Raw genomic sequence first — 12,554 nt, 5'->3', positions numbered from 1 at the left:
ACTGCTTTGGTCTCCACAGTTGCAGGTCAGGCAAAGGTTGGAGGACTAGCAGTGGATGGAACAGGTTTCAGCAGACACAGACAAGTAGAAACATGGTAGGGTCACCAGAACACTGTCTGTCCTGCAACACAGAGCCAAAAACACACCACAAGACCCTTCATAGCTGAGGACTAATTTTATTGACTAGAAAGACGTGTTGATTTAGTCTGGATAGGAATCTAAATTTTTCCTAATGAAAGTCACAGTCTATTAGATAGGTAGGTAGGTAGGTAGGTATAGATCACTCTTAAGGCTTTAACGATTGGAAGGCTTGCCTCTACTCACCCCAGGACACAGCCTTCTCTTAGACATTGGAGCTCTGTGATCCCTGCTGTCAAAGTATACACTTCCTGTTGGGAGGCAGCTAGGCATCCTTGGCTCACCCCACAGATTCCTGTTGGGCAGGGACTGAAGGGTTGGTGCATGCATGGCTCTCAGTCATCCTACATGACTCCTATGCAAGGGCCCCCTGCTTGGGGACGTCACTGCCACCAGACCACCACCATTGACTTAGCATCTGTGCTGTAAAGCAAGGCCGTGGGCTTTAGTAGGAAAATCCCACTTGTTTAGCGTGACCAGCTGATGGAAATTTCCAGAATCTCTGTCATTTAGCTAATCGATGCTGATTCCCCATTCCCCAGCGTCATCAAAGGTGGTGGAGTTGCTCACCAAGAGGCGGTGCTGGGCTTGGGCTCCTTACTTGTGCAGCCAAAGCGATGCAAACTCAGGTCCACCATATCCCTTCTGGGGAAATGGTTCTCAGTGGGGAAACCGCTTGCCGCACAAGCCTGAGGGGCCGAGTTCATCCCCGGGATCCGTATCAAAAGCTGGGCAAAGAGCAGTTAAGGGAGATACCTTTGTCTTCAACAGCAGATATTCCCTAGAGGTTTAGGGTGGCTTTTGCCCTTGCACAGGGGAGCTCTGGCGGGGGTGGGGGTGGGGGTGTTGTAGGTTGGTTGTAGCGAGTGACAGTCTTGGCATTGCCCTGGACCCCACGTAACTTGTCCGATAGGACTCCTCATATGGGTTCAGCAGCCTTTCTGTCCGTCATCATCTGTCAACAGAACAGCCAGCTGTTTCCTTCTCTCCTTCACTGTTGTTTGTATTCCCACAGAATTCATTAGGATGCACTGTACCTCCAACCCCGATTGGTGGATGCCCTCCGAGGAGCAAATAAACAAAGTGTTCAGTGACGCCGTGGGTCACGCCCGACAGGGCCGGGCAGTGGGGACTTTCCTGCACAACGGCGGCTCGTTTTATGAAGGAATGGATCACCAGGCTTCCCAAGATGAGGTCTTCAACAAGAGTTCCCAGGATGGATCGGGGGACTAGCGGACAGAATCCTCCCACCCGCGCAGCGGCGTTCCGTGTTGTTCTGTTTCAGTTCCAGTGGTGAATGTGCACTTCCTCGTTACCTTAGCGTCCACAGCATGTTCCTCTGTCATACTTCACAAGTCTCGAGCTTAAGACTGTGACCCACTGCCACGGTTCCCAGATAGAAAGCCACTTGAGGGGTCTTTAGGAAGTCTCTGGCACCTGCAGTAGATTTGGGGTGTATTCTATCACAGAGGCAAAGGTACAGTTGACATAAAGTCTTTACTCGCTAGACATTGAGGATGTCTTCTGTCCCGAGTCTTCAGGTCAGCCTGGCCTCCTGAGCAGAGCTGGTCTCCTGGGAAGGTTCAGTTAGTGTCCCTGCGCATGGGGGAAGGGAAGACACAGAGTTGTTCTAAGGGACAAGCAACAAGCATTTTCTCACTTAGTTCAAGTAAGTCTTGTTTCGATTTTCCAAAGACACAGGATTGATGACACTGTAAGCTTCCATATATCACAACTTACTGATTAGAAGCCAGAGAACAGAGGCCATGTCTATGGATGGTTAAGTGGAGGTCAGCTATTTTTCTGTTATCTTATAGACAAAACTCACTGTGTTGATCAGAAAGGCAGCCTGGTTTCTGTGGTTTACAAGCAGATTTTCTTTATATCTTTAGGAAACATCCAAAGGATCTAAACCATTTTCAGATCCCTCGTTTCATAAGTCCCTTGATGCACAGCATCCATAGCCTTAAGTCATACTTGGTCGACAAAATGCCAGGGTAGCGGGTTCAGTGAGAATGTGCACTAGCTAGCCCTTTGGTAAGATCTTCAAGCACAGGGCATGACTGATGGCATCTGCTGCTGGTCAGGGGTCTGGCATTGTGGACATGCAGCGTCAAGGCCGTTCTGACAACTGCAATGGCTGGTCCGGGATTTCTCTGAAACTTGCTTTCTGGACTGAGTGGAGCTTTAGAATAGGTGACACTTCTGTTTCCGTTGTCATGGATGAAAACGCCTCATCCAGCTGTGCCTCTCCTCTCCCCACGAGTCCTCTGCAGCCTAAGCTCTGAGTTACTGTTCTGCCTCCCTGGTTAATCTGTGGAAATGTATGCGAGGTTAGTGGTACCCTGGGAACCACTTCCCAGCAAAGGCTACAGAGGTGCTATAATCCTTTCTGATAAGGGTGGGACTCACTTTACCAAACAAGTGGACCCAAGAGCTAAATGGGCAGCATTCACTGAAGATTGTGAATGTCATCTACAAGCACAGTGAACGGCTTTGAAAAGGGGATAGAAATTCAGTCTGTATCCATTTAGAAAAGGACTTTTGGTGAGGCTGTTTTTGCCAAAATAAATCACATATCTTTTCTATTCAATATTTAGCATCAGATTTTGAACAAATCAGCTGAGCAGTTTAGAAGTAAAAGAAACTGAGCAAGTGAGCTGACATTTACAGTGGATGAGAGCAGTGTCTTTGGCAGTCCAAGAGAAGGGGGTATTTCTTAATGTGTGATCAGAGGTCTGGGAAATCTGTCCTAGGAAACTCCCAATGCCATAAAGCCTTGGGGGAGGCCGCCATCGCCTCATCTGCCTTCCCATCTCCCCTTTGCACTGGGCTGCAGTTCCTTTTCCTCCTGGGTACATGATCCTTGCTACAGCAGCCATGGTTAGCAGCTGCTTCTAAGGAACGCACACTTGCAGGCTGTATCTTTCCCCTGTGAGTTTGAGGCATCCATACACACCTTCTGTGCACTGTCTTGGATCCCGCCGCCGTGGTGCAGGTTGTCACTAGGGGTGACGGGAGCATTTGGGGCACCTCTGAGCCTTTGTCTCACCGCAGCTGTGGGGCCGGGACGGGAACCTCCAGACAGGCTGTTGTTTCTGCCACCTGAAAGGGCGCCCTTGCTCCTGAGCCGCTTCGTTCTCCCAGTGAACGCTCTGTCAGCAGTTGCCCACAAGTAACCAGTTCTGAAACGGTGGCGTGATGCCGGCCATTGTGCGCATGAGGACGCTAAGAACCGCAGCGCTGACCTCCTCGGCATCTGCAGCCAGTTTCCATGTGTATCCTGGGCCCAGGACCTGCAGTCAGTCTTCAGCCCCAGTCAGGTGTCTGTTTTTCCTGCCTCTCTTTATGCAATTGCTGTTTTCTTTAGCTTGGTCCACTGCCTGATACCAACAGGTGGTCCCTGAGACCTGTCTCAACACTCTGCTGGCCTCTTCCATTTAAGGCTGGGGTGCTACTCAGGTCATGATGGTTTCCTGGGTGGTCACCTGAGTGTTAAATCAGCCTGCAAAAGGTGCCATCTCTGGCAGGGGTTCAGAACTCACCATGGATCAGGCTGCTCTCATTTTCCGCAAGCCTTTGATTTAGTGTTTGGAGGTCTGAGGAGGTTGTCTGTCAACTTGGTTTGGTTTTCCACGTCATTCTGGCAGTCAGACACATTGCTCTCCCAACACAAAACTTAGCCCTCTGTCGACTCTTAGAATTACCCTGAGTCATTTAGTGTTGGTTTGAAGGAGACTTGAGTTAAAAACAGCTCAGGATGCAGCTGCGCCATTTCATCGGTGAGAAGAATGTGGTTGCCAGGCTGGCGTGACTAAATGTGCCGTTTCCTGTCAGTGATGAGGTAGGTCCAGTGTCCCGGCTCTCAGAAGAAGCTCCGTAGTTAATAGTGACATCGTCATGGTGTATTCTTCATTTTCCAAATTAAAATGCCTGCTTCTCGGTGATTGATGCCCCAGGCACAGATCTTGCCAAGAGGAGGCTGACCCTGGGATGACCTGTCAGGGACTGGGACCAAGAACCTGTAGAGGGGAGCAGTGTTCTACAAGGATTTGATAAGGTCACATTGTCTCACCAGCCTCTTTGTGGGTGCACTGTTCAGCCTCTCATGGTATCAAAAAAACTGAAGCGTTTCAATTTGTAGCTTTTTTTTTTTTTTTGCTTGAAAGTGTGTGTGCCGGGCCTTAACCCTATTCCTTGTCCATCACAGCATTTGGGGGACTTTGACCATGTGTTTCATGAGGCTTCCCTAAGAAGGTAGCGGGGAACATAGGAGCCCGAGAGTGCTGTCCTCTCTTGGTGAGGTGTTGAGGGATGCATGTCACCACTGCAGCTGTAGTCAGCGGGTGGTCCATGTGTCATCCCTGACCCCATCAGGATGATAAGGAGACATGTAATTGCAATTGTATTTGACACAGCTACTCTACCTGGCATCAGGTTATGGTCCCTGATAGCAATAGGACTTTATCATTATTCAGTCCAGTAGTGATTCTTGAACTATTAGATGTTTACACAAAGTCTAAACAATAACTCAAACTTAGGAATCTGCAGGCTTGTGGTTTCTACGTATCTCTGCCATTTAATGATTTGTGCCTCTTTTCTGTACCTCTGAGAAAGTGGGTGGAGCTCCGTGGGAAGATGTGAACCACGTCCAGAACACAAGTGTTCACTCATTTGAGTTCTGTTTTTTTTTTTCTTTTTCTTTTTTTTTTTTTGGTGAAGGGGGTTAAACATTCAGTAGTGTGCTAGTCTAACCCTGACACCCACCGACTACCTCCTTAGTTTCTGTATAGACAGTTATCTTTTTTGGTTTGAAGGTCCTTTTTTTGGTGACTTTTAGAAAAGGTTTTAAATGTATAGTTTCCTCAGTCAGTGCTGTACCGTCTCACAGTACAGGTCTGTGTTCATTTGTGACAGCTTTCACATGTGAATCTGGAGAAATGTAATAGAAAATGGTTTTGCACATACGGAGTGAGTCTTGCTGGTATGTGTTTATTGTGGCGACGCTTGCCAAAGCTGCTTGGCAAACACGTCAGGAGGGATGCTTGAGTCACAACTCCAATGCAAATGTGTCGAAACAGCAGTGTGTGTCATTATGATGTATTTTTGTAAACACAGTGGTGACTTCTTTCAGTCGTATAAGTACTGGATAAAAATAACACTTGAAACACTGGAGGAAAATGTCACTTAGCTGATCACAAAACTACTTGCATTATCAGCCAGGGGGCGTGTGTGTGTGTGTGTGTGTGTGTGTGTGTGTGTGTTTACAGGAGAGGGAAGAATTGACATCAGCAACATGGAGGACAAAAATAATACTCATCACCGCTTTTTTAAAAGTGAAGTTTAAAATTTTAGCTGATGCATTTACACATTAGAGGCCTCTTGCACACTCTCCATAGTGTATTGAATTTTGGGAAATATTGAGAACTGGAATTCTCATATTTAGTGACTGGCTTTGTCACCCTTGACTATTGAAGGCAGTAGATTACCAAAAACTTTGCTTCTGAGCTTCCATGGCTGCTGTAAGGGCTGTGCTTTTATTGAATCACGGTTTCCCAAATGGCAACGGAAGGACATCTGCTAGCGAGACCCACGCTCACACCTGGGTCACTCGGAACAGTCGCGCCGGTGCAGGTGGCCCGGTGTGCCTCCTTCCGCATGTTGTAGAGCGGTTGGGTCCCGTTGGAAAGCACTCCCCTGGCAGTAGTTAACTACAGCGACCTAAGTGTAACTCTTGATTTCCTGTGTGCTAGTAGCTTCGATAAGCACTTTAATGCATCCTTCCTTATAACCTGCACAGCTGCCCAGGGCGCTCCCTGGAGGTCACTCTGAGCTCAGTAAGCAGAATGACCCTTTCTGTTTGCCCTAATCAAGCATTGCTCTCAATGTGTGCCAACACTTGGGAGTGAACTTTTTTTTTTCCCTGATGCTATCGAGGAAAAGCTGGTATTTATATCACTAAATCTACACTGGAAGCATGCAGGTGCTTAAATAACAAGTATGTGGAGCCCAGGCCTCCAGGAGTTCTTGCAGGGCTGGCATGAGTCGTGGTAACATCCTGTGAGGGAGACCAGAAACTCAAAGGAAATGGACACATCAGAAGTCTGGCTCCTTTCCACTGGTGTTCTAGGTTCCCCATACACACTAGAGCATCTCGGGGAGTGCCTGGTGATGGCCCTGGGTATTTCTGTGTGTGGCTGGTTTCGCAGCCTCCTGGGGACACTCAGTGATTCCGTGGGACGGGCGGCTTTAACTGACGATGCCACTGTGAGAACTGTAGAGACTGTCTCAAGAATATAGTGACCTGTTGAGTCTGCCCCCGAAGTTTTAGCTTTAACATCCTCTGAGAGCATGCCAAAGCCACGAGGGGCCCGGCGTGTGCCTCTTGGGAGCAAGGCCTGCTGGAGGTGGGCAGGGACTTGGTCACTGTCCAGCCTGCCCCTGCCTCGACTCCATGTTGCTCCCCCACAGAATGGCATGTAGCAGCTAACCCTGGGGCCAGTTGCCTTTACTCTATTTTCTATGATGAATCCTTGTGGAGAAACTGTGATAAACCCATTGATCCTGATATTTTTATTGTTGGAGTCCTGTGGCTTCTCTGAATACTTTCTATTGGATGGTACTGTGTAGAATTCACACACTAGGGATATGTGAATAAAGCTAAAAATACATAGTATAATATAGAATAGCAAAAATCTTTTGTGAACAATTTATATAGAAGAGTAAGTTGTTTTTTAAGTGTTAGGCCATTTCTTTTAGGAACTTAAAATGTTATAAGAGTTTTTTAAGCATTCAATATTTTTAATTATAAGAGACATTTGTTACTAGAGCTAATTATTTCAGGTGTTCTAATTGGAATATTGATTTTCTTACCTCATATACCTCTAGAATGCCACATGTTCTGTTGGGGATAAAATTGCACAATAAATGTCAGGTTATCTGTCAGATGTTTTAACTTGCTTTTTTTTTTTCTTTTTGGCTGTGTGTGCGTAGTATGTTTGCATGTGTGTAGACGTCCTCGTGTGTGGGCGTGTGTGAACATTGTATGCATCTCAAGAATCCTCCTCTGGGTCTCTATCATATTATTTTTGAGGCAGGGTTTCACAGTCAATCCCAGAGCACATCAATGTGGCCTGCCTGCTGGCCATTGCTGTAGGAATCCCCTACCTCTGCCTTCCAGACCTGGAATTCCAGGCAAGCCACCACACACACAGCATTTGTGTTGAAGTCTGGGGATCTAAACTCAGATCCTTCTGCTTGCACAGCAATGTTTTGGCCACTGAGCCATTTCACCCCCCTCACCCCGCCCCACCCCACCCCCACCACCCCGGCCCCTGGCTTGCTGTTTGCCTCTTGACAGTTCATTTTGTTCTATTCTAAATGCTCCTGGTTGCCTGTTGAGAGTCCCTTCCCCCTGAAGCTAAGGCTCTCCTGCTTGTCTCTAATTGCAAGGAATGTCCTATGCTGAACACCTAGATAAAAGCCAGCAGGATGGCTTGGCGGGTAAAGGTGACTGATGCCAAGCCTAAAAAACATCCAGTTTGATCCTCTAGCCCTGCACAAAGGAGGGAGAGAGCTAACTCCCATATGATCTCTATCCTCTGGCCTCCATGCATACCGTAGCATGTGCATATCCACACACATTAAATAAACAAACAAATGTCATTTTAAAACGTCCTCTAGTCCGTTATGCCAGGGAAGTAACCAGAAATTCATCTGACCTACTAAGTGGGAGGGCAGGGAGGAAGTGACGTGTGATTTGAAAGAACACATGCTCTCAGGAAGCCCGTAGAGCTGAAACTCACAACTCCGAATCTGCAGATATTTCCTGTGCGTGGTATTTGAACAGTGCGCGGAGCACAGAAGCAAATTGGCTGTGGCTAGACAGGGACATGGTGGTGGCTTCCCCCTTAGTTACTGCGGAAAGTAGGCCTGACCACCATTACAGAAATGCAAGATTGGACAAGTGTTATTTCATGAGCCAGATGATGTCAAAAGCTAAAGTTTCATTTTACTTTTGCCCTTAAGGTTCAAAATTTTAGCCAATAATGTTGTCTGAAAAACAATGCTTCAGTCGAAGTAATTTTGGTTAGAATTGGAACATGGGTCAAAATGGGGAGAAAGGTGCTCTCTAGCACTGAAAGGATGGAAGATAGCGGCACATCTGTGGATAAACCTGATTAAAAGAAAACAGAGCAGGTTACAGGTTTTAAAATCCAGTACAAATACGCATTACTTCTAGGCACAAGCAATAGGCAGTCTAAGAAGAAAATTAAGCAGTTCCCCTTACAGTAGCAGCAGAATAGTATACTTGAAACTTAAACAAAATAAATTCTGAACACTCCAGGTGGTGGTGGCTCAAGCCTTTAATCCCAGCACTGGAGGCAGAGGCAGGTAGATTTCTGTGAGTTCGAGGCCAGCCTGGTCTACAAAGCGAGATCCAGGACAGGCGCAAAGCTACACAGAGAAACCCTGTCTCGAAAAACAACAACAACAAATATAGACACTGCGAACTATAAAACAGGAAACTTTTAAGACTTAAAGGTTCAATAAAGGAGTGGACTGTTAGGATGCAGAGAGCCCAGCTCTGGTTGGCAAGTAGTAGGCAGCTGCCGCCAGGCTAACTGCCAAGGGGTCCTAGGATTCATGGGAACAGAAAGAGCCCCCCCCCATACCCAACAGGATGAGGACTACATTTATGGTAATTGTCAGTTAACATGTTGAAATGGTTCCTTGGAGGAAGAAGAGCCTTAAGCAAGTGACATGGACAAACAGGGTAGCCACCTCCGGCAGAGATGAATTGGGATCCCAGTATCTAACCCCTGGAGGGGAGCTCAGAACTGCCTGCAAGGGTATGCCCAGAACTTAGTTCCCTTGGTGTTTCTAGTTGATAGTAACCATCACAGACCCCAAGAAAATCAAATAGGTTCACAGGTGTTCCTAGTGTTACGTATGCCGTGGTTAAAAGTAGAAATAATACAAAGGCCCAAGTGACGCAGTAAATGTGTGTGTCTCCGTACATTGACTGTTAGTTAAAGGCTGAGCGCTGACGGCACTGTACTACATGGATAAACCTTCAAAATACAGTAAGTGAGCAAAGTCAGACACAAAAGACCAGTTATTACACAATGACACTTCCATGAAGTGCCCAGAATAGTCAAAATTCCGGACAGGCACAGCTTAGTGCTGCTCAGGACACCATTGGCCCAATGAAGGAACCCAATACGATACAATCCCTTTGAAATTGGTTACACACCCACGCAGCGTATTTGTCCAGAGCCCGACATGCCTCAGGATAACTTGGCAAACTGGTGTAAGCCAATGGCTGGGTAACTGTTAAGAATGATGAGGATCTAATGATGAGAAAGCCCCCCTGTTCCCCTGGTAACTTGTTTCCAAAGGTGAAATTGTCCTGAGCAGGGGAAAGGAGTCATAAAAGTCTGGGACTGTCGGAGACAAGCTAAGTTTGACCAACATGGCCACAGCCCGGCCACTTACGTCCTCGCTTCCTGTATGGTGTGGTGTGCTACCAAATGCTGGCTGGGTCACTTTCTCCTCACCTTTCTCTCTCCACTTCAAAATCTGTGGGTCAGACCTCACCTAGCCTGTCTTAGTGAGACCACGCCTGGTGTTCAACCGGCAGCACAGAGAACATTTGAATCCAGGACTTTAGTAGAGGGTGAGCGCGGGGTGGCCTGAAACTCCTCACAACTCGCTGGCCAGACTGGGAGGGCACCGGCAGCTGGAAGGGGCGAGGCTGGCGGTGGGGCTGAAATTGTAGAGGGCTCCCTGCTGGGAAATCCGATCTCCATGCCATCTGAGGAGCAAGGGCGAGGAAGGAGCCAGGTTGGGGATCAACTCGCAACCACCCTTTCCTTCCCATCTCTAATTGAACGCACTGGAAACCTCACGGTGTGAACAGCCCGCTGTATCCGGCCAGCGCCCCACCCTCCCTGTGCCCGCCCCCCAACACAGTGAGGCAGAGGAAAAAGAAGACACAGACAAGAGGCGAGGCAGGTGACTCAAAGGTTTCTGCACCCGAGAGTCGCTTGGCCTTTAGTCATTGGAATGGTTGACTTTTCTGGATCATTGGGTCTTCATCATTCCTTCAGTCTTCCTAATTCATGTCCTGGTCCCGTTGTGTGGATGAGGAAGCTGGTGCTTGGAGGAGCTCCAGTGTGCGGAGGCAGGAGACTGACTCCGCTGGGCTGCTTTTGGCCCCTCAGTCCTCAACGATATTCTCTTGAAGACTTTCATCACTTGAGGTGAGGGTGTGGTGATTATGAGGCTGGTGAAACAATACCTACCTGTAAGTCTCCCCCAAGGCTGGACCTCAAAAATTCCAAACGTGTATGAGTATTGGGGAGGTTATTGTTCATAGACAGTCTGTGTTCATACCAGGAGGCCAAGGAAAGAAGTGGCCTTCGTGTTTGGGGTGGTTTGAGAGAAAATGGTCCCCAAAAGGAGTGGCATTATTAGAAGGTATGGCTGGTGAAGGAAGTGTGTCACTGTGGAGGCGGGCTTTGAGATCTCATATGCTCAAGCCACACCCAGTGTCTCAGACCACTTCCTGTTACCTGCATATCAAGATGTAGGACGCTCAGCTCCAGCACCATGTCTGCCTGCATGCCACCATGTCCCACCATGATGATAATGGACTAACCCTCTGAAAATGTAAGCCACCCCCTCAAGTAAATGTTTTCCTTTATAAGAGTTGTCGTGGTCATGGTGTCTCTTCACAGCAATAGAAACTCTAACAATGTTAAAGAAATATGCCATACAACACGGCAAGACCCTGCCTTTAGGGGGCTGGGGGTGGGACAAACTGGAAAGATTTTGAAAGTGCTTGCTGCTCTTGGAGAGGACTCAAGTTTGGTTCCCAGTACCCACATCAGGCCACTCACAGTCACCTGTAACTCCAGCTCCAAGAGATCTGATATGCTCTGTGGGCACAGTACTCACTTTTACACACCCACTCATGGACACACTCAAATACACATACTTTTTAAAACTCTGTGTGTGTGTGTGTGTGTGTGTGTGTGTGTGTGTGTGTGTGTGTGTGTGTTTGAGACAGGGTTTCTCTGTGTAGCTTTGGAGCCTGTCCTGGAACTCACTCTGTAGCCCAGGCTGGCCTTGAACTCACAGAGATCCGCCTGCCTCTGCCTCCTGAGTGCTGGGATTAAAGGCATGCACCACCCCTGCTGGACAAAAATAAAATACTTTTAAAGCCAAGCATGGGGGAGTATGCTTGTCATCTCAGCACTGGAGAGGCAAAGATAGATGATTCCCAGGGCTCGCAGGCCAGCCTAATCTACTTGGCAAGCTCCAAGCCAGTGACAGACCCTGCCTGTCTCAAAACAAGAGCAGGCACCTGAGGAACAACATCTAAGGCTGACCTCCGTCTCCACAGACAGGAACACATGCACAGAAAACATCAGACTTGCATTGTTTTGTCAATTAAAAATGCAAGTAAGTAAAGTTGTTATGGAAAGGGGGGCATGCTTGCATCTTTGATTAAATAAGCAGGGTGGGATAAAACATGCCTGGAATAAAGTGCCCTAATCCTTGTATTTAACAGTTGTCAATGTTTAACAAATTGGGTTAAACCATGGTTTCAAGCCACAGCTTTGATGTCCACATTCATCCTCCTTTCACACACACAACGGAATGGAGATTAATTTTGTTTCATGGCATTTCCCCTCCCTGTTCTTGGTATAAAAATAAATATCTGTCAAAACACAGGAATGTTTAAGAATCCCGCTAATGAGGGACCAGGGTACACTCAAAGTACTCACCTGGCATGCAGGGAGCCCTGGGTTTGAGCTCCAGCACTGCATACGCCAGGCTTCATGGTGCATGCCTGCAATCCAGCACTGAGGAGGTGGAGGCAGGTGGATCAGAAGCTCAGCATCCTTCCATACATGGTGAGTTCGAGGACAGCCTGTGCCAAAGAGACTGCCTCAAAATCGGTATCACTAATGCACGTGGGATGGAGTGGGTGGAAGCAGGAAGAACAAAACCAGGGGAACTGTACAATGGATATTTCTAGTAATCAGAGATTTAGTCTTCATAGTGAGGCTTAAGGCACGTTCGCTTCCATCCAATTCTAGGGAAAAACTCAGATCTGACTGAGATGGGGAGCCCAGCGGTGCGGATGCCTACTGTGTTTTCTAGTCTGTCTGTGCGTTTATGGGTGAGAATGTATGAGTATATGCATTTGTGTGTCTGTGTGTGGCTGCTTATCTGTCTGTGTGTGAGAATGTGTGTCTGCATGTATGTTCGTGTTTCTATGTGGGTGTGCATCTGTGTATATGATTGTGTGTGTCTATTACATATGAGAGTGTTTATGTGTGTGAATGTGTGTATCTGTGTGAGTGTGTCTGTTTATATATGTGAATATGTGTTTATATATGTGT

General features: G+C 47.5%; 1 protein-coding gene across 1 annotated transcript in view; it reads left to right on the top strand.

Moving 5' to 3' along the window:
* Bend4 (BEN domain containing 4) overlaps nt 1-7,093 on the top strand; it is a 33,082-nt gene extending 25,989 nt beyond the window's left edge. Inside the window, 1 exon segment of the mRNA XM_028882274.2 lies at nt 1,154-7,093. Within this exon segment, the coding sequence (XP_028738107.2) occupies nt 1,154-1,371 (218 nt within the window). The 3' untranslated portion in view covers nt 1,372-7,093.
* Nucleotides 7,094-12,554: the final 5,461 nt, after the last annotated feature.

The sequence above is a fragment of the Peromyscus leucopus genome, chromosome 10, assembly GCF_004664715.2.
Source record: "Peromyscus leucopus breed LL Stock chromosome 10, UCI_PerLeu_2.1, whole genome shotgun sequence".
Lineage (NCBI taxonomy): Eukaryota > Metazoa > Chordata > Mammalia > Rodentia > Cricetidae > Peromyscus > Peromyscus leucopus.
The sequence above is the reverse complement of the archived record's forward strand: the minus strand, read 5'-3'. Positions and strand labels throughout refer to the sequence as shown.